At 39.4% G+C, this 26666-nt stretch overlaps 9 protein-coding genes across 9 annotated transcripts; 1 reads left to right on the top strand and 8 right to left on the bottom strand.

Annotated features, from left to right (window-relative positions):
* Window positions 1-159: 159 nt before the first annotated feature.
* Window positions 160-1881, bottom strand: OPY2 (Opy2p; the record flags this gene model as incomplete). Its single annotated transcript, XM_043191701.1, has 1 exon — window positions 160-1881. The coding sequence occupies one exon, from the start codon at window positions 1879-1881 to the stop codon at window positions 160-162; it is 1722 nt and encodes a 573-aa protein (XP_043049008.1).
* Window positions 1882-3120: 1239 nt separating this feature from the next.
* Window positions 3121-4932, bottom strand: NOT5 (CCR4-NOT core subunit; the record flags this gene model as incomplete). Its single annotated transcript, XM_043191700.1, has 1 exon — window positions 3121-4932. One exon carries the CDS (start codon window positions 4930-4932, stop codon window positions 3121-3123), a length of 1812 nt encoding a protein of 603 aa, XP_043049007.1.
* Window positions 4933-5166: 234 nt separating this feature from the next.
* On the bottom strand, window positions 5167-9848 carry MED15 (Med15p; the record flags this gene model as incomplete). The annotated part of the gene is made up of 2 exons (XM_043191699.1): window positions 5167-5602; window positions 5998-9848. The coding sequence occupies 2 exons, from the start codon at window positions 9846-9848 to the stop codon at window positions 5167-5169; spliced, it is 4287 nt and encodes a 1428-aa protein (XP_043049006.1).
* A 1241-nt stretch (window positions 9849-11089) lies between these two features.
* On the bottom strand, window positions 11090-14008 carry DIP2 (snoRNA-binding rRNA-processing protein; the record flags this gene model as incomplete). Its single annotated transcript, XM_043191698.1, has 1 exon — window positions 11090-14008. The coding sequence occupies one exon, from the start codon at window positions 14006-14008 to the stop codon at window positions 11090-11092; it is 2919 nt and encodes a 972-aa protein (XP_043049005.1).
* A 453-nt stretch (window positions 14009-14461) lies between these two features.
* Window positions 14462-16474, bottom strand: PLB5 (Plb5p; the record flags this gene model as incomplete). Its single annotated transcript, XM_043191697.1, has 1 exon — window positions 14462-16474. The coding sequence occupies one exon, from the start codon at window positions 16472-16474 to the stop codon at window positions 14462-14464; it is 2013 nt and encodes a 670-aa protein (XP_043049004.1).
* Window positions 16475-16836: 362 nt separating this feature from the next.
* KQ657_000874 (uncharacterized protein) lies at window positions 16837-17805 on the bottom strand (the record flags this gene model as incomplete). Its single annotated transcript, XM_043191696.1, has 1 exon — window positions 16837-17805. The coding sequence occupies one exon, from the start codon at window positions 17803-17805 to the stop codon at window positions 16837-16839; it is 969 nt and encodes a 322-aa protein (XP_043049003.1).
* Window positions 17806-19963: 2158 nt separating this feature from the next.
* On the bottom strand, window positions 19964-20806 carry KQ657_000873 (uncharacterized protein; the record flags this gene model as incomplete). Its single annotated transcript, XM_043191695.1, has 1 exon — window positions 19964-20806. The coding sequence occupies one exon, from the start codon at window positions 20804-20806 to the stop codon at window positions 19964-19966; it is 843 nt and encodes a 280-aa protein (XP_043049002.1).
* Window positions 20807-22134: 1328 nt separating this feature from the next.
* KQ657_000872 (uncharacterized protein) lies at window positions 22135-22908 on the top strand (the record flags this gene model as incomplete). Its single annotated transcript, XM_043191694.1, has 1 exon — window positions 22135-22908. The coding sequence occupies one exon, from the start codon at window positions 22135-22137 to the stop codon at window positions 22906-22908; it is 774 nt and encodes a 257-aa protein (XP_043049001.1).
* A 155-nt stretch (window positions 22909-23063) lies between these two features.
* KQ657_000871 (uncharacterized protein) lies at window positions 23064-25349 on the bottom strand (the record flags this gene model as incomplete). Its single annotated transcript, XM_043191693.1, has 1 exon — window positions 23064-25349. One exon carries the CDS (start codon window positions 25347-25349, stop codon window positions 23064-23066), a length of 2286 nt encoding a protein of 761 aa, XP_043049000.1.
* Window positions 25350-26666: the final 1317 nt, after the last annotated feature.

Below are 26666 nucleotides of genomic sequence, written 5' to 3'. Positions count from 1 at the left end.
GACATATATGTGACCATATATATTAGACTGTATATACTATCTATCTAGACCGTGTTAGTCCATGCGCTTGTATGCAACCAAATACGGTTAATGAACCTCAAGCCGTATGTCTATGTGTAATGAATTGATAATAAGAATTGCCTTAATTGATAAGTGTGACTAAGGATCATCAAATGGCGAACGTTCTCCACTGTGAACACTGGATCCTTCGGCTCCCGTGGTTGTTCTTGTGGACCTGGAAACCCCTATTGTTCCTGTTCCTGGGCTCCGATCATCATTGTCTATCTCCACATCAAGTACAAATGAACCATCATCGCTTCTCATACTAGCTCTATCAACTGGCCGAATAGGCGGCTTGTCAAATCCAACTCCAACTCCAATTGGTATACCTTGGACTCGAGGTCGACGCAAACTGGTAGCTCTGGTGATTTCCCCTATGTCCGAATCTTCATCTGACAGTTCATCGTCGCCATCTTCGTCATCACTGCCAAATTCGTGTGAGTGGCCCAATTCACGCGCACGCGTAACTTGAGTAACCTGAGTCTTGGTAGCAATATGAATCAGTCCAGGGTTACGACTGCTGCCTTGATCAATACTTGATCCTACTAATGCACTATCAACATCATCCAATTGTTGTATCCCTCCATCCTCCTCACTACTCTCATCTTCTTCGTCAATCTTTTCAACATTAACTAACCGTGGTTGAGCTTTGATGGCAGTCATAGTAGCATTACTTTGTGAATTATTCTTACTGTTTGTGGATTCAGCACCAATGATAGAAGCATTTTCAATGGTAACTAAATCTGAAAACAATGACTCCAGATCAATATGAATTGATCGAGTATTATTCTTTGTAGGCCGAACTGTAACACCTGGAATATATGCGATAGGTAGGATATTCGAAGCATTGGTAGTTGAAATCGATGTCGCAACTGAATTTCGATTGGATGATTCCAAATAGTTTTGTTGGGCAAGACCATATATGAGTCCCGATCCAGAATCATTAAATCTTGAATTCATACTATTACTATTCGAAATTCCTCCTCCGGCTCCGGTCACATTATTACCACCGCCAGCGGCGGCCTTCTTCTTTGTTAAAAGTGCTGCTCGAATTGTCGGTTTGGTAAAAGATTCATAAGATGAAAGTCTTTTATTTCGCTGAACTGGAGCAGACGGAGGTCTCATACTATTCAAAGTACCTCCGACACCCCCACCACTTCCTGAAATACCAGATGCAGCCATGAGACCGGCTAATTGGGCTGCACCTTGACTAGTAAGAGTCGCATTGGCTGTATTGTTGAGATTATTCATACCTTGATCGGTGTTATGGCCTCCACCACCACCACCGTTGGGGTCATTAAGCCCTGCTTCATAAGAATTTTCATGTAGTGATCCGGTACCATCATTAGCCATCCCTCCAAGTTCTATACCACTTGCTCGTACGGAATCCGATCCACCCATATATATGCCTTCTTTTTCATCGTAGTAGTCATTTCGTTTTCGAAACACAAAAAAGTACCATAAACCAGCTAAAAACACTAAGAACGCCACACCACCAACCACACCTCCAACAATAGCACCTACTGGAGTGGAACCGGAATTATCAGATCTCAACGGAGCACAATAAGCTTCCACACATTGGTTACAAGAAGGAGCTCTAAGTCGACATTCTTGACCATTGGGACAACTTGGACACAGTGGCTCTGTAGTTGCACACACAAGACATCCATCTGCCTTTGTAGTAGAAGAAGTAGAGCCTTCTACTGTTGGCAGTGACGACTCTGCTCTCTTGTATACCACGTAGTTGTGGTCGTACGAGAATAGTATGGACTTAGTTGAAGCTGATAGCAGCTTTGTTGGTGTTGTTGTGAACGCGTGCATCGACGATCAGCCTGACTTGGTCCCGATGTAAAGCGTTCAAGAATTTTTCACTTATGTATCACCAAAAAGATTGGAGTTAATGGTCAACCAACTGACTAGTTCAGATGACTGTAGTGTGACAACTCAGTGGAATACAAATTATGATAGGAAGCCTTAAAATAATACCAACAGTAACAATAATATAGCGATCTGAATTAATAGCAGTGTGCTACTACACCACCGTATCACGCTATGTGTTTTGTATGTAGCAGAAATTGTATAGTATAGATAAAATTATTAGGCCACCAAGAAGAGTGAAAAGAAAAGTCTTAGTGTTCTGTACAAAAAGTTGACGATGTTCACGGCGAGGCGTTTGCAGGTACGGTACACCAAGGAAGGAATGTACCCCATTCCCGATTGGTGGTAACGGTACAAAACCTGATCTGTATGAGAACCGGGTAGGCAAAAAATTGGATCGATCAAACATGACAATATAACGTTGTTTCAGATTGACAATAAGAGGGACTGTAAGCGGATAACAAAATCATTATCACCATATTATTACTATCATTATCACTATATTATTACAATCATTACATGGAGTCGTAGCCATCAGCTACGTTGAAAGTTTAAGATACTAAAGGTTATTTTTAGATTCGTAATTGTGAAAGTTTCTGAACAGTAAAGCGTATTCAATGATTATACTGCCAGTAAGCCCAAACTATGTGTACATGTGAGTGTGCGGTTATGAAGCTCTTTTTGGATGTAGCGCACTCCCATCCTAATTATGGTGCAGTGCTATTGTGAGGAATCACTAACAAGAATAGCCTGGAAAATTTAAGGAGGTAGGCTTACCGTCTCATAATGGTACGGATTCAAGTAATAAACTTGCGCTAAAAATAACTTGTGATAATTTTTTTGAGCCATGATATATTCATTCAACATGTGACAGTGTAATACCAGTATCACTTCCGACTCTTGTACACTTCCTCACAATCATATGAAACGGTGATTACTTAAATAAGAAAGGAAGGGGAAGATGCATTGGTTTGGACATTCCCATACTCCATCTAGGGTACATTAATCTTGAGATCTAGTTGTTTCATACCTGTATAAAACTGAAACATAGATGTATACAGCATATGTAATATATTACATAAGCGAATTTGTTCATATATTCATTCATCCATTGATCGCTAGATCTACACTATTGTTAGCCTATATGTTGACAATTCCTTTAATATTGTCTAATACTCTATATCAAAATACTTCTCGGTATTCTTTAGGAAACTTATAGTTCTCCTTGCGACGAGTTAGCCATGTTTTCTCGTAATCAAAATACTTGAAATTATGTTCTTTATCCAAATCAACGTCTTTATCTTCAACTGTGGTTACTTCAACTCCACTGTCTTCAGGTGGTTGAGATCCTTCTCGTTGGATAACAGACATTGTGCGCTTCTTCCCATTGCCCTGATCTCTCAAAAACCATTGCTTAGTTTCCCGATTGAAAAGCCAACCTCTACGAGCCAATTCGCGACTGGCATTCCATTTAGCCAAGTTATCAACTCCTTCACCATAGTAGAAACAAAAGAATAATGTATCAGTATCAAACTTGTGTATCATAGATGCAGAATTCAATTCGTACATTGGTTCCTGAGGATAATCAACAGATGATGGGTGCATATTAACTGGCTGATAATGACGAGGTTTCTCTGCGTCAAATGAATCAGGACAATTCAAAAGTGATGTTTCAAGTAGGCTGCCAATACTCAGCAATGGGAGGGGATTAAGAAGTCTGTTCTGTGCCATAGCCGACAAATTGGGTATAGTATCAACAAACAGGTTGCCAGTTTCAAGGGCACCACCAACGCCACCTTCTTCACCTCCAGCCCCAGCTCCACCAGCTCCACCTCTAGTTGGTGAAACACTACCTACACCAAACGTACTTCTGACCACACCCGTGTCTTCCTTGCTTGTGGATGGAGTTAATGCTGCTCCAATGGATCTACCAGACGTTTTAGCTAACCCTGGAGGAGCTCCTCCTACAATACCCCCCATGAGCGAAACGGTAGCTTGGCCCTGGCTCTGGCCCAGGCCTTTACTAGCAGCTGCTCCTATGACGCTTGAATATGAATTTATTGGTGGTGGAATAGTGGATGGCTTTTCTGTTTTAATCGATGTATCCGCTGCTGCTGTGGCCACTGATACAGACGACGAAGTTCCAGTTCCCACTGGAGCACCTGAAGCAGCAGTAGCTGCCGTAGTCGACGTTGCTGGGGCAGTGTCATCCTTTTCTCCCACTGCCAAAGCACTTAAAGAGCCTTGAACTTCAATAACACCATCGTCAATCTCCAATAAATCATAGAAATCATCATATTCAACATAATCTTCTTCTTGGTTGTTTTCAACATAATACTCCAAATCTTCCTTGATCTTTTCAATATCATCTGGGTCCAATTTCTCATTCTCCAATGCTCTTAAAATGGTTTCCAAATGTGTTAAGTGAGTAGCGTTCCGCTCAATCTTGTATTTCACATCGTCCAATGAGCTTTGAAGAGAACTAGCATTGGTGGCCTTTATCTTCTTCAATTGCAGTGTTAATTGATGTACTTCACCCTCCAAAGCTTCGTTTTGTTGGTTGATCTTTTCTATAACATCGCTAATGTATTCACACGCTTCATATTTCTTCGCATCATCAGAATCAACTACACCACCAAATTTCCCACCATGTTTTCTTTGTGCCTGAAGCTCCAAACCTTCATTGGAAAATTGCTTGATCTTTGACAGTTTCTCTTGATCTTTGAACAAATCCATGGCATGCTCAATCTTAGTCCGATTATCCTGTAACATATCCTTGTCTAACTTTATACTGGAATCTGCAAGCCATACTTTCAATTGTTCTCTCAGCCGCTGTAGCTTCTTAATCTCTTTTTTCAAGTCATTTTCTAGTTTTTCTCGTTGAGACCCTTCAGTACTTATAAGCTTGTCGTAGATGTCTTCAAACGACTGCAACCCTTCACTTATCTTCTTGTTCGTTTTATCAAACTCCTGCTGCAACTTCCTAGCACTCATAGTGGTAGTGGGAGTTGTTGTAGTAATAGTATAGAATCTGCTGAACTTAAAATTTGTAGAACTTTAATAATACATTTTATTTCTATGCGAGAACCTTTAAATTTTTAGTGCACTAATTCGTTGAAGAACCGTTTTGAAATGTACGTCGACACGTTCTCAGAATTACACCCATAAAAAATGTAAATTCGATCTACCATTAACTGGGATAACTCCATATCTACTTATCACTATAAATCATTTTTCAACTACTTGATTCAAAAATTCCTCCAGAAAGTGAGTCAATTGACGTAAATTAACCTCAAAACCATCGATCCCTCCATAATATGGATCCATAACAATCTTGTCAAACTGAGTATCAGTACCATAATCTCCAAACAATTTGACTACGGCTTTACATCCCTTGGGCTTCATGAACTCCAAATCGTTCTTATTGCTGGAATCCATACACAAAACGTAATCAAACTGATGGAAATGGTCTCTCAGAATCTGTTGTGCTGAATGGTTGACAGGAATGCCATGTTTCCGACATGTCTTAGCCGAACGACTATCAGGCAGCTCCCCAATGTGCCAGCCCGAGGTTCCAAAGGAATCTATAACGTCAAAGCGATCAGAATAGCCCTTTACCTTAACAGTGTGGGCAAATACTGCCTCAGCCATTGGCGAACGACAACTTCATGCAACAAGTTAGTAGGAAGTAAGGATAATGATTAGATGGAAACAATTACATACATGTTACCCAAACAGACGAAGGCAACTGAGATGGTATTATCTGAACCCATTTTTATATGATACGTGTGAATCGTTCGCTTAGGATTACGAAGCGAAGTATTTGTTTGACTTAGTTTTTCGCATGAACTTGTCGCCGAAAAAGTCGACCTAACGACCTATAACAACCTAAAAGATGAAAGTCGACCTAAACTTACAAGGGTATACATTAAAGATACACAAATTCTTATGAATATTCAATAAACTTAATAAATGCGTTTTAAATTCAGTGGACACAAAAGTCATTGGGAATTAGCGGTAACAAAGCTTTTCCATGATTCCAAGTCCATTGGCTCATACAACGATTGACTACTGCCTCCACCATTTATTGGCTCTCCAAAAAGCATATCAATGTCTTCATCGTCCTCCATCATTTCATAAGTTCTTTTCTTTGAAACGTCTACTTCAATGCCGTTCGGGGATTCCACTTGAGCCATTTCGGAGCACGTAGCAATGACGTCGGTCGATACCAAATCTCGAATGAGTTCAACTTGTTTAAAGGCAGACGTTATGGCTACTGGTCTTATTTCACAAGTCCATCCTTCATTAGCCGCGTCACTATTTCTGTTTATGGAACCAACACCATTATTATAACTCAAAGCATTCATCATTGGTGAAAGTGGAGAATTAAGACCAGTCTTAGAATCTTCATTACCATTCTTAATAGAAGATGAGATTGTTCTCTTTGTAGTTCCAGTTCCATCAAGTGAAGTTGAAGAGGAGGGACCATCAACAACTGAAGAATCAAGCTCCAATAAATTAGCCATGGCTGCCAAAAAGAACTTTTCAGGATCAGAATTAGACAACTCTCTTCTTCTAGCTGATTTGGCATCAACACCTGTGGTTCTAAAGATCTCCGTAATATCTGCTTGAGACCCATTGGTTGTAGACTGTGTTTTAGCAATGTAACTTGGAGAGTTATCCATGGGAGTGTTCTTGTTGCTATAAGATTGCGGAACTTGTGGCGTAGGTAAACTATTGGGTGTTTTGATAGCACTGGCAAGTGTCGCAGGAGTTGTGGCATTGACAGGGCCCGAGCCTCCAGGTGTGGGGGCATTTTTAACAGATGAAGCTCTACGTCTGCTTTGGGACGAAGCAGCACTTATAGAAGGCTTCTTAGCTTTCGTCAAATCAACATTAGACGGCTGAGCTGCTGGTTGAATTGGTGGTGTATTCTTTATAAGAGGTGGAGCACTCTGGGGCAAAGGAGCTGCCAATGGTTGTTGCTGTTGTTGTTGCAGGTACTGTGCCCTGTTCTGCATTCCTTGAGGAATCTGTTGGGGTTGTAAGGTTGGATTAGCAGATTTATTCAGACCCTGTAACTGCTGTTGGATTAATTGCTGTTGATGAATTCTCTCTTGCTGAGCCAACTTTTCAGACTCGCTTCTAGCATCATTCATAAACAGGTTATTGGGTACAATCGTCCCATTAACGTTGGGTTGACCACCTTTCTGTTGCACCAACCTTTGCTGTTGAGTAATTGGGGGCTGCTGCTGCTGCTGCTGTGACTGCTGCTGCATATTAGGTTGTTGCCCTTGTTGCTGCTGTTGCTGCTGTTGCTGTTGAAGTTGGCCAGTCATGCTAGCCCGTAAATTGGGCATCCGGAGTTTGACAAAGTCAAAATACTTTTGTAGCTGTTGTGCAAGCTTTTCCATCATCTCTGGAATAGCCAAGTAGATCCCACGATTTAACCCTTCAGAAATGTTTTTCACCATGTGCTTAGCATGGAAGATTCTTCTGGTTCCTTCAACATCACCAGTAAGCATGAAAAAGCACTTGATAACATTATCAATATTGGCAAATTGTTGAGAGATCTTTTGAGATGCTTCTCGAACAGCATTCTTGTCTTGATCATTAAGCTTTTGGCTAACGTCTTGCAACCTAATAGCGTTCCTGGAAACGTCTTCAACAATTTGCTTCAATTTCTGATTGAACTCCTGAGTATCAGTGATCATATTAGGCATTCCCATACTTGGACGTTGTTGTTGCTGTCCTTGTGGAAGCTGACTCTGTTGCTGATTCAGTTGTTGCAGCTGCATCACAGGCTTTCCTACTTGAGCTTGCTGTTGTCTCATTTGTGATGGTTGTTGTTGTTGGTTGAACTGCTGCTTGTTTTGAGGCATTGAATACTGAGGTTGTTGACCTTGAGGAAGACGTTGACCCTGTTGCTGCTGTTGCTGTTGTTGTGGTAAAATCTGTTGTCTTCCGGGTTGCATGCCCTGTTGTCTTTGCTGCAGTTGAGATTGTTGTAACAAACTTTGATTCATTGGCATGGACTTTTGTCCGATTAACGGGGATTGCATACTGTTAACTGGTAGCTGAGTGTTGGTCATTAATGGAGATTGAAGATTCCCCATCATTGGTGACGACTGTGGATTCATCTGTTGATTATTAGGACGGACGATCGGCTGCTGTTGCTGAACTTGTGGAGTATTTGTAATGGCAGTATTAGGCAAGATCTGATTATTTGAAGCTGGTCCATTCATCTGATTCCCTCCTACGATGGGCCCACCCCCTACTGGACCACCATTTCCAATAACAGTAGGCCTACGGGGTTGCTTCTGTGTCTGCTGCTGCTGCTGCTGCTGCTGCTGCTGCTGTTGAGGAAGAACTCCACCCCGGTTCTGTTGGTTGGGCAATAACCCATTCTTCTGCTTCCAAAGTTGAGTCTTCTGAAACTGAATATACTTCCGGATAAACTTTTCCTTAGCAAGCACAGGAGGTAATCCTCCTTTGTATTTAACAAAATACGCCATGGCCTCAGGAGTATACCTAGCCACATCTTCGTCGGTGATAGGGAACTCCGGTACCTTGATCTGTGGCTGTTGTGGCTGTTGTTGCTGTTGCTGTTGCTGTTGTTGGCCACCTCCCATATTACCAGTTTTCTGTTGTTGAATACCATTCATTTGCAGATTAGACGCTAAATTCCCGGAGTTAACACCAGCACCCCCCAAATTGTTATTGTTAGTTCTTTGGTTGGGGTTCAGTTGTTTGTTCATCATCATGGGCAGTTGCTGTACAGGAACAGCGTTCGTACGATCATTATTGGACCCTTGTTGTTGATGCTGCATCTGTCTCTGTAACATCTGTTTCTGCTGTGGAGTCAAATTGTTCATGTTGAAGTTGGAGTTGCCCATGATTGGCGTAGTTCTAACGTTCAGAACATTGCCACCGTTAGTATTAGTATTATTGTTAGTATTATTGTTAGTATTACTATTGTTCATCATTCCCATTGGGTTACCGGCTTTCATCAATCCCTGGTTACTGACTCCAGACACACCTCCACCTGGTTGACCCTGACTTTGACCCTGACCTTGCTGCTGCTGTTGCTGGTTCAATTGGCTCAACTTCATCTGGCGAGCCAAATAAGCGGCATGCTGCTCATGGATCTCCTTGATGGTCGGATATAAGCTCTGCGGAATCTGGTTCTTGGTCATACACTCGGAAATATCTGCCCACGTCCGGACATTGGCTGGAAGTCCGGGGATCTTCTGCAACAACGACTGGGGGATGGGGAGGTTCTTGAAATTGCGGAGATTGAATTGCATTGATGGATTATTGTTACCTGTCATCTGATTAGTGGGAATAGCAGGTGACCTGTTGAAGTTCTGTTGGGCCATTCCCTGTGGCTGGTTCGATCCCTGAACTTGTTGTTGTTGCTGTCTTTGTAAACCACCCATTTGAGGGTTAGGCTGTTGGATTGGCTGAACTTTCTGCTGTTGTTGCTGGATTGGTCTCTGGTTTTGCATTCCAGGTACTTGATTGGTGGGTTGCTGCTGCTGCTCCTGCCCACCACCATACATCATCCCACCTCTTTGTTGTTGAGGCTGATTCATGCCGCCTAAGTTAGACTGACTCTGTTGTTGTTGGCCCATAGGAAAGCTGTTGTTCTTAGGAGGCTGTTGCTGTTGGGTTCGTCTCAAAGCTCCGGCTCGAAGTTGCTGTACCTTCTCTCGGATATAATTGATGTATTCTTGCTTAGATCCGCTCCGTTGGAACACGTTCCGCTCAAACTCCTGAGCTATAGACCCCCCCTTCTGAGCATTAAACGCATCTCCTTGAATCAACTTCAACGTTTGCACTAATGCTTGCACCAATCTCTGTCTCTCAGGAAGAGGAATCTCCTGTTGCCAGCCCTGTTGGATATTCATTGCCTTGTCTGTTATTACTGTTGTTACTGTTGTGCTGCGACTGTTGTGTGATGGTATCACTGTTAAATCTTCTCCCTTCTTTTCAATACCGTCCCTTTGACTTAAAGCTACCAATAAATGTCGGCCTTGTTTCAACCACCGTTGTTTATTGTCGGCTGTTATATGTCTCTACGGTCCACCTACGACGTGACCACTCTTAGTTAGAAAGGGATAATACTAGTGGGCGGGCGATTTTAGGATGATAATTATTATCTCTTTCTGGCAGATCGAGATTTGTCGGAGACATCTTTTATTGTCGGACGACGACAAAATAGTGCGACACGAGAAAGTCTGCGCATTGATGTTATGCTAACTATGATGCTAGGGAAAATGTCGGGGACTTTACAGAAATCAGCAACAATTATATTATTAACTTATCACTATTATGTATTATGTCAGTAGAAAAATATTAGATGTCTTAGAGTCCTTAAGTCTGTCTTTATTTCGGTCTGATTCATTTCAACGCTAGACTGTCTTGTTTCTTTCTGGCACCAGTTCTTGCTTCCTCATTTCTTGACACAAAAAGTGTCTTCCCATTCAAAAAAAATTATCGCGACAATTCATATTCTAACCATACAGCTTGTTCCAGTCATCTGTAACCTTGAGCCTTAATAACTTCCATGTCCACGACTTACACCCTTTAATTAAACAGTCATGACATTAAATTTGTCAAGTGTCGGGCGAAAGCAGATATTTTTAATATTTTTACTATTACTATTATTGTTTCATTAAATTAGACGAAGCATGACAGACCAGAAAAAAATTTTGTCTGTCTGAATCTAAAAATGTTATCATCAAAAACAGTAATAATTGATTATTTTCACAGTTTCATGTTTTATCGTATACCAAAGCACCAACACCATACATACATAGTAATTTGTAGTATGAGTTTAGTTCACTTTAAGTCGTGTGGTTAACATCAGTTTCAGACACTAATTCTCTTATAATTATAATTAGTTGTATAGCCATCAATCCCCTCTCTTGTTTCTATGTCATTCCTAAACCGGTAATAGGGCTTCAACCTTAGAACCCTATGAAAAAAAAAAATGAATGAGTGTGTCCGCGCGCATTAGTATAAGCATGAACCCTGCATATAACTTGACGCTAACTTACGGCATGCGGCTCGTAAACTCCATACTCAGGATGGGTGCAAAAAAAAAATCCATTCCAATTATACGATATATATATATAACATAAATAATCTAGACTGTTGCATAGCTTCTCTTGATAGCTTTCTTATCGTCGTGTTCCTTTTGTTCGTTCTCGTCTATAAATTGAGTCTCATGTGTAAGTTTCCATTGTTGTTTAATATAACGTAATCCCTGGGTATTAACACCTAATTGAGTTTTAGCTCCAGCTAATTGACTCCGGATCTGTTCCTTAACTAGAAGCAATTGGTTCATGATTTGTGGATCCTTCTGTGCAACCAATTCTTTGGCATTGGATCGAATAACGAAAAATAATACCTTGCATATCAATGACATATTGACAATATTGTTGGTAATGTTATCCTTATTGGTCCAAATCTGAATCATTCTTAATAACTTTAAGGTATACGAGAACGGAAGAACCAATAAGGCATCATCTAATTGTGCAGCTTTGATCTTAAGCAACACGCTTAATACGTATTCTTGTCCAGTAACTCCATATGCCATCAATATAGTGTTGGGCGTTGGTTTCACAGGAACAGTCCCACTCTTCTTTTTGTTGTATGCCATTAATTGAGCAGCATATTCTTCAATATTGTTGACATCTTCAATACCGATATCCAATGCTTCCATTAACTTTTCACCTGCTTTCAACGTTTCCATGGTTTGTTTGGATACTCTAGTGGCATCGTCCATATCTTGATCTTCATCATCACCTTCATCACCACCTTTAGAAGGTAATACATCATCTGCTTCTAAAGAATCCAACAAGGTATTTTCATACATTTCATCCATTTCCTTCTCTCGTTCTTCTTCAAGGAAAACCTGATCTTCGGAAACCTTCCACAACCTAATAGAATTATCATGAGAAGCAGTAATGGCATACCTTCCACTGTAACCAACAGATAAACTCCATACTTCACTCTGATGGGCTGGAAGCTTTTGAACACATTCAAACTTATCACCATCCCAATATTTAACTAACCCATCCTTACCAGTGGAAAAGAAGTTGTGAGTTTCCGGAATAAACTTAACATTCATAATTGAATCTTGATGACCAAATATTGATTTATGACAATCACCAAAATCCAAACCCCAAATCTTGATATTCTTATCTGCTGAAGAAGTGATGATTAATTTGGAATCATGGGAAATGTCGATCGATAACACTGGCAATTTGTGTCCATATAAGGTCAAGAATAGTTTTAATGAGTCCATAAAGACCACTTGAACGTTATTGTTTAATAAAGAAATTGCCAAATATTTAGCATCTGGTGATATCTTAACACATAAAACGTCTTCATTCAAATCCAATGTTTGTTTATGTTGAAATTTCATTAACGTAGCATAAGAATTTGTGGAACCAGGTATAAGATCTTTGACTACCTTGAAGTTCCAAAATTTGACACATTTATCATTACCACCAGTAACCAAAGTTTTCCCATCCGGAGTCAAATCCATTGACCAAATAGCAGCTGTTTCTAAATTATTTCCATGAGCATTTTGTACTGAGTCGACCAAAGAAGAAGATGTCAAGTCGTATAATTCCAAATCACCATTCTTGAAACCTACAACCACCAAAGTGCCTCCAGGTAAAAATTTACAACAAAGTGCATACCCACCTTCAAGAACAAATGATCTTATTACTTTGAAAGTCAGAATGTTCCATATTTTCAATTCTCCATTAGAAGCAGTAGCCAATAATTTATCGTCATCGGAAACATCTATAGTTCTAATGTCACTTCTATGCCCAAGGATATCAATAGAAAATTTCTTAATAGAATGAATATCTGAAGCATTAGCCTTTTTGATATCGTCTTCCGGTAACGGAACCGTGTGATATTCAATGCTGTTATTTGCCAACCCAATTAAAAAGTCCAAACTCTTTTTGGAGTTACTTGAACCTCCAGCAATTATACATGACTTTATTTTGGCTATGGTCCTAATGGTAGCAAATGGCTTGATGAGCATGCTTATCTCCGATTCCCTTAAAGAGTCCATGATTTCGTCTTCATCAAACCCCTTTTCAGTGAGTCTCTTGATTCTTTTAGCAATGCCCTTCTTCATCTCATCGTCTGATCTTACTCTAAACATTTCAATAGTTCGATCGACATTTTGAATATAAAACAATTCGATTCCATTGGGGAGATCCTTAAATGCAATTTCCTGACATCTGCTCTTACTCAGTTTATCAAAGCTTCCTCTTTCACTGACTTTCTTATTATCTGGTTGACTCAAATCAACATGCCATAATTTGACTTGATCTTTATTCCCACTGGTGACCAATAAAGATCTGGTCGAGTTAACACTAAGACCCCAACACTCATTTGAATGTGCCAAATGAGTCTCAACACATTGACGGGTCTTTAAATCCCATAACTTCAAAAGTCCATCACGAGAACTACTCAAAATGTAATCTTCCAAATCGTCCAATTCCTTCGATTCAGGATCCGTACTCAAAAATTCTATGCCGGTGATAGGCCCCTTGTGTCCCTTTAATTTGAATAAACCTTCTTCTCCGACCAAATCCCAGAGGATTATGGTGGAATCTTGAGATCCAGAACACAATCTGGTTCCACTTTTATCGAACACAAGTTTGGTGATCCCCGATTTGTGACCTTCAAACGATACCAAAACGGATTCCGAAGCCAAATCCCATACTTTAATAGACCCATTGGCGTACCCTGCTGCTACCAAGTTATTCAACTCATGGTATGCCAAATAACTAACTGGTGATGGAGGTGAGGTGGTAGAAGAGTTAGAAGCTCCAGGAGTCAATCCTTCACTTAATCTCTGTAAGATTTCTCCTGTTTTGATGTCCCATACTAAGATTTCTTCTAACCCAGAACTAATTGCTCTACCGGCACTTTTAGTGGATTGTGTGGATGAGGGTTGAAGCCAAATCACATTGGACTGCGAAGTTATAACCCCAAATGCTTTGACTTGCTCGTAACGATCATACGACTTAACCATTCTTGTCTATGTAAACGATCTAAAACACAACAGGAATGATAAAAGTATAAATGATACAGGTATTAATGTGATAGGTCTTGTTTGTAGTAGTGTTTGTGGTAGCTCTAAGAGCTCATCGCATTCAAACTTTTTTCATTGACAAGATCATCGAGTCACGTGACATGCTCAGTGACCTCATAAAGGATGGTTCTCTCTACTTACTGCTGGGGAGTGAATGAAAGTTCAATATTGGATTCTATCCTACATAACAAGGGTTATCTCTTTGGAAAATTTTTGTACATGTTTATATGGGATGTCTAACGATTCCGTGTATAAGCACTGAAGTGGATGCTAGCTGAAGACAAGTATATACTAAGAACTCAATTGGGGGTCTGTCTCTTAGTAACTAGTTCGTTAATTCTGTATTATTACTGTAAATACAATTGTTAATGTAGATTGCTAATGTAGATTGTTTTAAATAACCAATAAAAGTACTGCATTGACAAGGTAGAATAACAGTGATTTAGAGGAGATAAAATCAGCAGAATTCTTCTTTGAAGATGAAGATGAGGAAGATCCCAGACGCAGAGCTGATGAGCTTGCAGCAGAAGTAACTGCAGCCAATGTAACACTCGAGGCTGCGGCATCTTTAGCGTCTCCCTGCCAACAGTATTTAGCAAAGCACTTTTGACATTCTTCGGTTTGTGCCTCTCCTGTTCTCTCCTGTTGACGTCTAATGATCGCACAACCAACACAAGTGAGCCATTCCGAATCTTCGGTAAGATTGGCTCGAGATGCAACCTCAAACCCGTTCTGAATCAATGCGTCACGTTCGTCGTTTTCGTAGGACATCTTGAAAGTAGACGTATTGGAGTTTTGACTGATTCTGTGATTCGAAAACCAAACCAAAAGTGGGATATCGGTTTCATTGACAGTGCTGTTGTGATATTCCACTAAAGTAGTCAAGTTTTTAGCATCACATCCAAAGAACACCGGTCTCTCGTTCAAGCCTTGATTCCAGAATTCATCCACACTTGGAACATAGGGGAATGGAGTACCCTTACCCTGTGGATAATATTGACGTTGATAAGTTTTCACAAGGGAAGTACCATTAGCCCAGTTTTCACTAGTATCAGCCGAGTTATCAAAGGCAAAAATAATGTCAAGCTTTCTAGATGTTTGAATCAATGGATAAAGAGGGACGTTCTGACCATCTTCACCACCATCAACCAAATAAAGCGTATCATTGGTAACGATTCTTTCCGAGGCTCCGAACTCAGAATGAAGAAATGGATTGGGTTCATATGCCGCAATATCATCCTCTGCAGTACTCACAATACTAAGCAATTTTTCAACCAAGCTCTTGATGATTGAAGGAACATCATAGCCATTAATTTGAAGAATAATTTGATTGAAAAGAGATGAAGATGTGCCCATGATAAACCCACCATTATCAAAGTTAGCATAACAACTACCGTTGGGCGACCCATTATTATAGGAGGAACCCAAATACTTTGTGGGAGTGAAAGCTTTCAAACTTGGGTCCCATGAACCCAATTCGTAAGGGCTGATTTCAAACACAGTAGAATTTTGATTAATAATAAATTCACCAGGAGTTCTACCGTCAGCAACCACAATAGGAAAAGGCATTTCAAAGTCCATAAAACTACTCAAACCGGTAATTTTTGACCAAGTTAGATTGAGTCCACTACTGCCATCATCAAAGAATTGATACGACAAAGCTCTACCCCAAATATCTGTGATTGAAGTATCGAAACCTGCATCTTTTTTAGCGTCAATGGCACTGGTAATCAGATAATAGTATTTTACAGCCTTATACAAGTTGACTGTAGTAGGGTAGAAGATTGAATCTGTCAAGTCCCAAATATCAATAGTACCATTTAAAATATCGTTAATTGAAATGAAATTATTCAATACCACTGAACCAACAAGCCAGTTCCCACCAGAAAGACCTGCCAAGTACGTTGAACTTTGTAATAACCCCCCCAATCCTTTATCGTTGGCCTCTTCATAACGACCGTCCAAACCAAGCATCTGCCCGGCCCCATTCAACATGGCTCTGTACCCACCACCACTGAAGGCAATCCCTATGGAGATATTATGGTCCTTTGAGTTATCGTCAATGAAAGATTTGGGGTCGAAATTAGACATGTTTGCCCGTTCCAAGAACGACTTCAAGCTTTCATTGGTCTTCTCGTGTCTGCTGGCAACGTACTCCTTTTCATCATCATTGATTTCAACAGCTTCACGCACTCCACTCTCAGGACATGTGGTGTGATACGGAGCATACAAATTAACCCCAGTCGCAGTAACAGAATATGTTGCTAGGAAGGCTGAAAGCGAAGCAGAATCAGTAGGGAGTGCAGTTGAACTATCAGGTTGCCAAAAGTATAAGTCTGTTATATCAAATGCTCTTGCACCAATCGTAAACCCAGTTACTGCTATTGCAATCGACCTCAATAACATGACGCAGGCTTATTTCAGGTAATTCGAATGAATATGTTTCCAAGGACTTCTTGTTCTAAAAGCTTTCTTATTCCAAGAGCCTTGTTCTTTATGGACTTAATTTTACGAATATATATAACTGCTTCCTTTTCTCGGCCTAAGTCTAATTAAATCACCATGATGAAATCCAAGACTTCAATTATAATGACTGGTGGGTTGTACACAATGAATGTAACCTTCTACCTGTTATGTACAAAACACAGCCGGGATGTGTTTATGTCTGTACGCACTACTTACTAGACGGGCTGTACGGAATTTACTACTGGGGTAACAAAGTGTGCACATTATATTTACTATTATCTGAGTGACCTTCTATATTCAGATCAGTTTCTGGTTGCTTTAACCATTAAAGGTATCATACCTCCAGTTGAAATGGCAAAGGGTCGATGTCCAACGGTTAATAGCATACATCTAATAGTACCTGCATGGGAAGTGGTCGATACAATACTGTGACGTTTGCTATGATCGTTATGATGATCCCACTCTTGCTCAAACAAATCTTGAAAGAAACGGTCTATCCGAATCGTTTGTTCGCTATATGACTCGCGGGAGTGCGCCGACCACAAAGTATCCATCTCGGTGAACCCACCTTCAACCACATAACCAAGATCTCCAAATCGTTCTTCAATAACCAGCTTAGAAGACCGTTGGTCACATGTATCTATACCGATGGTTTCTCTGAGAATCTCTTTAATTATTGGTTTCTTGTGTCTTGGTCGAAGTTCGTCCCAGGTGTGGTGAAGTGTTAAACACGAACGCTGTAATGGTGAACAATAAAACACATCTGGAATAGGTGCTCCTAATATGAGTTGCTTCTTCCATGCACGATGATTTATTTTTGCCTGTTCAATTCCCTTTGGTGTCAACTCGGGATCAGGACCATAAACTATGGCACCATCACTTGTAAGAGCTCCCCATTTAGCTTCCCATTCAACATGACCGTATTTTTCATAAACTACATTATGGTACCCTTGACCATGCCTGGCACAGAAAATAAGTTTGTAAGCGACATTGCTTGGTGCTGTTTTGTTCAATTCTTCAAGAGCATCAAGGATCTCAGCCCATGGTTTCAATCTGCCAAAGTCTTCACCAATATAATCAAACAGTTGATCATCAACTTCAGGATCTGTTTGTTTGAAATATCCATCTACTACCTCAAACGACCATGGAAACTGCTGTTTCAAATTTGGATCTGTTCTTGATCTTTGTTTGAAGTCCATGTACTTTTGTACTTCTTCCCCATTTCCATGAGCATCATAATAGTCACACTCTGTAGGAATTAGTACTGTCATAATTATGATAAATGCCAACAGATAGTGGAATAATTGATTCCTTTTACAAAAGATTATTTATTTAAATGCCCTTATTCATTACGTACACTAATCTTTCCTGTCAAACCTCATCTCAAGTGTATCAAGTACGTCAGTTTAGAAAAAGTATGCGATAAACGTGCCCAACGTGCATTAATCTGGAGCCTTGCCAACCACTAAAGCGGTTAATTGTTCCACCAAAATACACAAAGCCTTGATCCGGGTAACTCTTAAGGATACCATTGTTGACGTAGGTAATGTCTATAGGTTGCAAAATATGGTCATTTTGAGCATTTATTTTTCAAGCAGAACAGAAAAGTTGTAACTCGTTGGAATAACTTTAACTTCCATTAGTGTAATTTCACACAACACCTAGCAGATAATGTGCATCATTGGGGTTTGGAAACCACCATCCTAACTACGAACTCCGGGAACGTGGAGGTAGAAATTTCCAAGATGGTCTTGGTTGAAAAGTGTTGAGAAACCAGGCCGTCATCAGCAATTTTATAATAATGATATATAAGGATTTCATTAGGTAAATCGTTTTGACATCGACCATTTGCTCCAACTATTGAGATGCACACTACTTTAGACATTTAAACCATTCACACCTTTAATTCTTACTCCATTCAATATTTAGCAATGCTAATGACTAAACCGTAGAATATAAAGAATATCGATGTACATTGTTTCTTTATCCACTTTAAAACTTAACCACGGAAATATTATCAATTTACAAAATGACGGACAGTAGTCATAATGAAGAACACCAAAAGAATAAATATGTGCATGTGAGTTTGTTATTTGGTATGTTTGGGGCTTCTGGTGTTTGTATTGTTTGGGATGTCTGTCATATCCTCTTCAACCAGGGAAGTGGAAATGAGCTGGACTGTGCAATACCTCTGGTAATGGGGGGATACCTATAGTTTTAGAATTGACTGCAGTAGGATTTAAGACCAAGCACTTTTATCATCAAGAAGTACGCCCAACGCTTTCATGCATATATGAGACGCTTCATTCTGCTATCTCTGTGGGTTGTACTCTCTATTTTTTTTTTCTGACTAAGCGTTAAAACGTTGTTGGGACCGTTAAAGGCGTTGACATGGTTAAGTGTTTCTGATTGCAGTTAGTTTCTTAATATGTTTTGAATTGGCCAGAATAGGATTTAGGTCCCAAGGCCCCTCTATATTGAGGAAAACCCATGGTTATCATTTTCACTTGAGCGTTTGTCATTTGGTGCCCGCGTAACTTGCACTGTCATTGGTTTAGCGACAATCGTTTCTACCTTCGAGAACTTCTCCCGTGTAGATGTAATAATTTGCTTCATATCTATTATTCTGTTGGTTACAAAAGCTTTTATAAATGACTGGGCCCTTCCGTCTTTCGTAGTACACGGCTAGTGGCTTGGTGATTGCTGTCATTATGAGTTGTGCTTTCTATCTGGAGCCTGTTAATGTACCCAAAGATGTCGCACCAGAAAGCCCATCACATATGAAACATGTCGTTGGTGATCATGTTTCGTATGTTTATTAGTAGGGAGCAGGTTTTAGTCCCTTTGTAGATTATATATATTGCTTAGTTAAAGATTGAAGGTATTAAATTTCAGACCGATTATGTAACGTTGTATACAGTTATCACCTGATAAATCAAATTGATGTATTACACTGATGTCCACTTTAATATAGAGCGTTGATTTATGTTATTAGTGCCAGACTAGTGCTATTGCTTAGTTTAACCTTAGGTCAACCACCACTAGAGGAATAGGATTATGTAAGTTTGTTTTCTTAGGGAATATAATCTTAGATCGATTGACTAGGAGAATTTATACAGAAGTCAACGTGATCACACTATCTAGACCATCTACCTTAGTTAATAAGCATACACGAGTATAATGCTTACAATTGACTAGAAAATCGGTCTCTTGTGTACCTAAAGCTGCGGATAATTCAATACTGCACGAGGTATAGTCAGTTAGGTGTGTTTGTATTTACTGGTTGTTAGGTCTTAGATAGCCATCTAGCTCAACATTTTGAAAGAGAGATCTTTAGGTAGACGGCACTGGTTTCTCTGAGATTCAATTACACCTTCTTCAGTCCCATGTATATCGTAATTATTCAAATCGATACCTGCTACCATCAAATTAGTTATATGAGGTGCTGTAATGGTGACTTTCCTCTTCTATGGAGATAGAAGATTCTTTTCCTTGAGACCTATTATAGTAAGATAAGACATTCAAAAACATTTTGAAGTTGAATTGCTCGTTTCTTCTGTATGCTACGCTTGTTTCTGGCAATCCTGGTTCACAAGTGGTTAATGGTCCACCTTTTAAGAACTCTGTAGTAGGAACAATAGTGAGCTTGGGGAAAGGAGGTAAGAATGAATACCAATTTAGTGGGGGTTGTTCATCAATGCCAATGTGCTTTAGACGGATACGTTCATCTTGTAAATATACCTTCAACTCGTTAATTGTATATTCTTGTAGCAATTCATCAGTAGAACACAGTGATGGACCTTGGATATTTAGATCAGTGTCATCAAAATTCAAGTAAGTTTCGCCAGTAATACAATCAATTATTGTAACCTTAGGCAATGTATTTGGAATGGATTTGGAAACGTTGGAGAAGAAAAAGAAGTTGAATTCATTTCTTAGGAAATTACGAATTCTCTCTTTACATTGAACTATGTTTCCATTATTCCAACATAACCCATCATTTTCATAAATGGTTATACTCCCAACATATTTCAATGCCCATGACCATACAATAAACAGAGCCATTTGGTTTAATACTCTGACACGTTCAGCAGCCATATGAGTTTTCTCTTGAGTTAACCATTCATTTCTTAAAGCAAACACTTCTTGCACATCTTTATTGGAGGGAACCACAATGGTTTTATCGGCATCCAAATACGGTTGAGGAATTGCTGGTGGTCCATTTGCATCACCGACTACGGCTTCAAAAGGAGTAACCTGGAGAATTAACATTATACTTTCTGGGACTTTAGCCAGAAGCTGCAATACATCTGGAAAATCCTTATGTGTTGGGAGTTCATAACAACCAAATGTTCTCCACAACATATACTTTATAATAGGTATAATTTGATGAGCCGCGGTGAATGCGAACCACCACCAATATCCTAATTTATAACTAAGAAAGGGATGCAGAGAATCTTCAACTTTGGAATGTAAAGAGATACTAGTTTGATATAAGGATAATGAGATATCTTCCAAGTATATATAAACGTATTGTAGAATCATAATAATCATCATCAACATGTTATGTATATACTTTAGGATATGTAATCTGATGAGTCGTAAAGTTCTAAACCCATTTTGATCCTGAGCAGCTCTAGCCCACTCCCCTGCCTTGATGTTTTGAAACATTACATTCTGTATTGGTAAACCATTTCCTAAGCCCTTTGAGAGTGTGCTTATAGAGATATCTTCCATTCTGTGTGGTAGGGAGAGGAAAAGAGTATATACATGTATTATCTAAGTACTAAAGATGGGTGCGAAAATACATTCACGATACGATTTGATACGATACGATTCAAAGGTAGATACTCAGAAAAACGCCCAGACTACCATTACAGTCAATAGATTAACATAACGGGAGTGAGTTGATATCATTTGATTAAGCGTTGATATGAACCTCCAAAGTGCTGTGACTGTGCCTCATTTTATATCCGATAATCTCCCGAACACTGCACGGTATGCACTTTTATGTAAATAGTAATGCTAATGCTACTTCATCTTGTGAAACCACGCAACAATGAAACATAAAAACCATTGTCCATTCTCTATTGTAAGCCAGTCGATGTGGTAAAACGGTGTAAAATATTGACTTTGACAGAAACTGCATATCCGTGCGGGCAGGCAAAGTCGCAGCACACTACTATAAATGTTAGTAACCGAACATTTGTCACCTCCTACAATTCCAACACCCAGTTGAAACAATTCAATTCAGCGTGAAGTGATTCAATGGAGTTGGTCGATCAGACTAACAACGCTTGCTCCTCAGCAGCAGTTGTTAACTCAATTTATTTGCCTTTGTTGTTTTTTCTTGTTTTTCTTCCCCGACTCCCGTTTATGTGACGTAAGAGGCAGTGTCTCCGGTACGGTACTCCTCAGGAATACGGCACACAAAATCAGCGCACAAGTTTAACTATATTGGCTGTAGGTTTGGTTTCCTGTCAAATGGTTATGCAGAAAGTGTGAGCCGAATTGTGGATGTAATTTTAGTTACTCCTTTTCTCTTTCAAATTATCATGAGCTTTTGCTCTCCATATTATTTTTATTATAGCATTTGTCTTATGATAGGATTGATAATAGCTTTATTAGCAGCTGTGTTCACTGCGAAACTAGCCAAGCGTAAAGAGAAAAGAAAGAACGACGAGCTCTTAAGGAAAGAAGAGGAAGACTCATCTGAAGGGTCTAGTGTGCTGCATTCATTAAGTATTAATGCGACAAAAACGAGGAATAAAAATCAGCCAAACTTGTTTAAACAGGAAGCTAATCAATACTCTGCTTTCCGGCGAGAATCAGGGTCCATAGCTACTATATTCACGTCTTCAAGACAAGATACCTTGACGGAATCAGAAGCTGAAGAAGATGAGAAGCCTTATTTTGACGTTGTTACGAACAATTACCTTCAACGCACTTTAACTAACGAAACCATGGTCAATCCTAGTGAAGACGACGGCGAATCTGTTTTAATAGACGTGGACTGGAAAAAGGGCAAATCTCAATTATCCCCAACTTATACTAGGGATAGCAATTTCGTCATCCCTAAATTCAAAAATAACGTCAAAATTGGTGACAAGAGTCCCTCTGGCGCAGATAAAAGGAACACTATTATAGGAACCAAACTCAAGAGCTTTTTGAAGCGTAAAACAGTTAAACAATATGAAGAAGATAAGAAATTGAAAACTGAACGAAGAAAGGAACGGAAAAAAGCCCGTAGTGCTAAAAAGGAGTCTGGAAAGGAAGAGCTGAAATTTATATATTCACCTCAAGATATTACAAGAATTTCAGTAGAAAATTCAAAAAAGATATGGAATTTACTTAATGGAAGTGATTCCTCATAGCGAGCCTTTGTTAAATTTATAGTGTGATGTTCAGGACCCAGTAATTAGGACCTTGTAATAATAATTTATGTCATTCAATCCATCGTAGTTTTTAAGACTTTATTATAATACTGCTTATACAAATAAATATATATATTGTAAAAAAACTCCCAAGATTAGTGTTCCATTGATGCATCAGCAAATTCGTCATTTTGATCCTTCATTTCTTCGGTTTCAGAGGAATCATTTCCCTCATCTTCTTCGACATCCATGGCATCGGCATCAGCAGAAGGAAGTATAAGTCCGGCAACAGGAACAGAAACAATATCATCTTCAGCAACTTCAATGTCTTCATATGGAACATTCAACACCAACTCATCGTCTTCATTGAAGAAAGAAGTAATTTCGTTATACTTAATGACCTTTGGGAATTCAATATATTTTTCAAATTGTATTTCTTGGTTCTTGAATGCTTCAATCAACAAGTGAGAGTCTTCCAAGATTTCTTCATCTTCAGAGTCATCCGATTCTTCATCAGAAACTTCTTCTTCTCCTACGAAACCAGACCATTCGTGAGAAGATTCAGCAGATTCAGAGTCTTCGTCATTTCCATATTGCTCAGAAACTTCATCTTCTTCAGCTTCTTTGGTAACAATTTCTTCTTTATCGGTACCTTCTTCTTGTGTCTTTTGTTCCGGTTCACTCTTATCTTCTTCTTGTTCTTCTTCAACAACAATTTCAGCTTCTACTTCTTCTTCTCCTTCTTCTTCTTCTTCTTCTTCTTCATTTGCATTAGCAGTTTCTTCGGTAGCAGCAACTTCGACATCAGCTTCCTCATCGTTTTGATAGACACCAAAGTTGAACTTACCAGAGATCACTAAAGCGTTTTCGCTCTTCTTGAAGTTGATTCTGTATTCGTCCTTAATAGCACTTGGAAAACGCATCACAACCTTGTATTGACCGTCTTCATCAGTGACTTCGCAATCTTTAGAGTCTTCCAAATCTTCAGTCATGTCAACAACCTCAACTTCATCTTCAGAATCGTCAGCAACCAATAATCCATCTTCGTCGTAAATTTCAAAGTCAGATTCGTCAGAAGAAGCAGAATCCAATTCTTCATCGGAGTCAGATTCAAATCTGTGTCTGTAAATAGTAATGCCTTCATCATCTGAGGTTTCGTAATCCAATTCTTCCTCAGAGCTAGATTCAGATGATGACAAGTTGTCGTCAGAAAGCTCGATGTATTCGGGTTCAGAACCTAATTCACTATCTTCATCAGAGGAGTATTCATCAGGAGAGTGTAAAGCTTCATAAAACTCTCTTCTTACAAGCTCAGTGTTGTCTTCTTCTGAGTCGCCTTCGTTATCAAGCACAAGAAAGTAGTTTTCCTTTTCGTCTTCAGAAGATTCATCGTCTTCAAATTCAGATTCTTCGTCGTAGTATCTAACCACTTCGTTATTCAAGTCTTTGACTTTACCTTCATATTCTAATTGATCCAAGGCATTATTTTCTAATTCATCGTTTAAGTCAACAATGTAAATCTCTTCGTCTTCCGAGTCAGAAGATTCAGAAGAAGATTCTTCATCAGAGGAAGATTCTTCATCAGAGGAAGATTCTTCAGCTCTGCAATTATCACAAAGATCGTCAGAAATGTCGCTATCGGAGGAATCGTCAGATTCATCACAGGCAGAACCGTCACAGTTGTCACAATCAAAGCAATCGTCACATTCACAGTCGTCACATTCGTCATCACATTCGCAATCCTCGCAATTGTCACAGTCGTCTGAGTCTGAGTCTGAGTCAGAAGAGTCAGAAGAATTAGAGTCGGAGGAAGAGTCAGAAGAAGATTCGGATTCAGAAGAGTCTGAAGATTCAGATTCGGTTTCGGATTCAGGAACTAATTCGACAACAGCACTTTCAACGTCTTCGTCGGATGACATGTCCTCGTCGTCTTCGTCGGATTCACTGTCACTGTCAGCTTCAACGTTATAAATCTTTCCTGTTTCAGGGTCTTCGTAGTATAATTCACCATCATCTTCAAAGATTTCACCTTCCAATTCTTCATCACTGGAATCACTAACTTCAATATTTTCATCGTCATCTTCACTGTCAGTGTCGCTGTCAGGTTCAACATTGTAAATCTTCCCAGTTTCTGGGTCTTCGTAGTATAATTCACCATCGTGTTCGAAAACTTCACCTTCTAATTCTTCTTCATCACTGTCACTAGATTCACTATCGTCACTTACCACTTCGTAGGCAACATCATCTTCTTCTAAGTAAGCGCTTTCGTCTTCTTCAGACTCAACTATTTCAGATTCATCTCCCTCAGATTCAGGCTCTTCGACAAACACTTTAGGACTTTTGTAATAGTATTTCTTTGGATGTCCTCGAGAAACCTGTGGCTTGGAGTAAGGATTAAACCTTCTTCTATGTCTGGAACTATGTCTAGCAGTTGGGGCCATTGTATTCTGTTAATTTTTGATAAGTAATAAGTAATACTTCTTAAAATTGAAAACCCACTAATGAAAGAGATTATTCACTCATTTTATCTGTGGCGATGAGATGAGGTTTGAAAAGTTTTTGGGGCTCATGTGGGAGGTTATATGCAGGTCTTAGGGTAAAGGGTTACATTCACCAGCTTAAATTGAGATGAGATGAGGTAATGAGCCGCACACTTCCCGTTTTAGTACATTCGAGTTTGAGTCTTCATGTCACGTGATCTTCCACTAACTTCGGTAGTCCTTGGTAACCCAGGTAATAATTCTGGGGAACATATTGTTGGTGGCGAACTCACTGTTACTCTGGTAGTAGGAAATTACAAGAATCTGTTCGACCATCGTGGAAATTACCAGAACTTTCTACGAATGAGGCTTATAGCTACAGGCGATGTAAAGGTTTTTTAAAGTGGTTTCATGGAATTAAATGGAATATCTATGACATGCCTCCATTGTTCATAATAATTTCTCTATTGTTTTGATTTCTTATCATTCGTGGTCACTTGACACTAGAATGGATTGCTTTGGTGAGAATACTGTCCAATGAAAATTGGAGTATGCATTATTTTGTAAGGAGACAACTGAAAATTTCAAGCAAACATATTCTCAGGTGGTTACCCGCACGTAGCTTAACTACTATATAAGGGCGCGAATTGCCCTGAAAGCTTTAGCTTTCGTTTATAAATTTTGCTCACTAAATCTCTTTGCCTTTTGGCTTAGATCATGTGTAGTATCTGTTCTTTTCAGTGTAACAGCTGAAACGTCATCATTGATGACTTACAATTTGTTACAATTTGAATTTTTGAAAAACAGTAGTGGGAGAGTTACTATTTATCTGCTGGGCATTGTCTGGCGCAACTCTTATAATCGGGTTATTGCTGTTTGACTTCTTGCAGCGGGCTTGCTCGTTGTTGTCTTACTAGTGATTTCCCAATGGTTTTATCTGTTGTTAAAGGTATTTAGTATCTCTTCCCGTGTCGCTGCCATTGCACACCCCCGGCTTCTGACGCGGTTCTATCTCTCACTTATGACTTTGATGTGAGTTCATATCTTTGTTTTAATTGAGCCATAGATATAAGCGTATAGATTAAGTTCCGATAAACATGAATTTCACTGAATATAATTAGTCGTACAGACTAAAGGTGATACTTGGACTTAACGCATGTTAAATTTGCTTTCGTAGTACTTTCTTTCACCTATTTGCATCTCTAGCATGATCCATTAGCTATTTGAACTTACATTTAAATTATTCTGTTATGTTATCAATTACAACCAACGTCTGCT

This window comes from Scheffersomyces spartinae, assembly GCF_019049425.1.
Source record: "Scheffersomyces spartinae strain ARV_011 chromosome Unknown scaffold_12, whole genome shotgun sequence".
NCBI lineage: Eukaryota > Fungi > Ascomycota > Pichiomycetes > Serinales > Debaryomycetaceae > Lizanozyma > Lizanozyma spartinae.
Note: the sequence above shows the minus strand (reverse complement) of the source record. Positions and strands in the feature narration are given on the sequence as shown.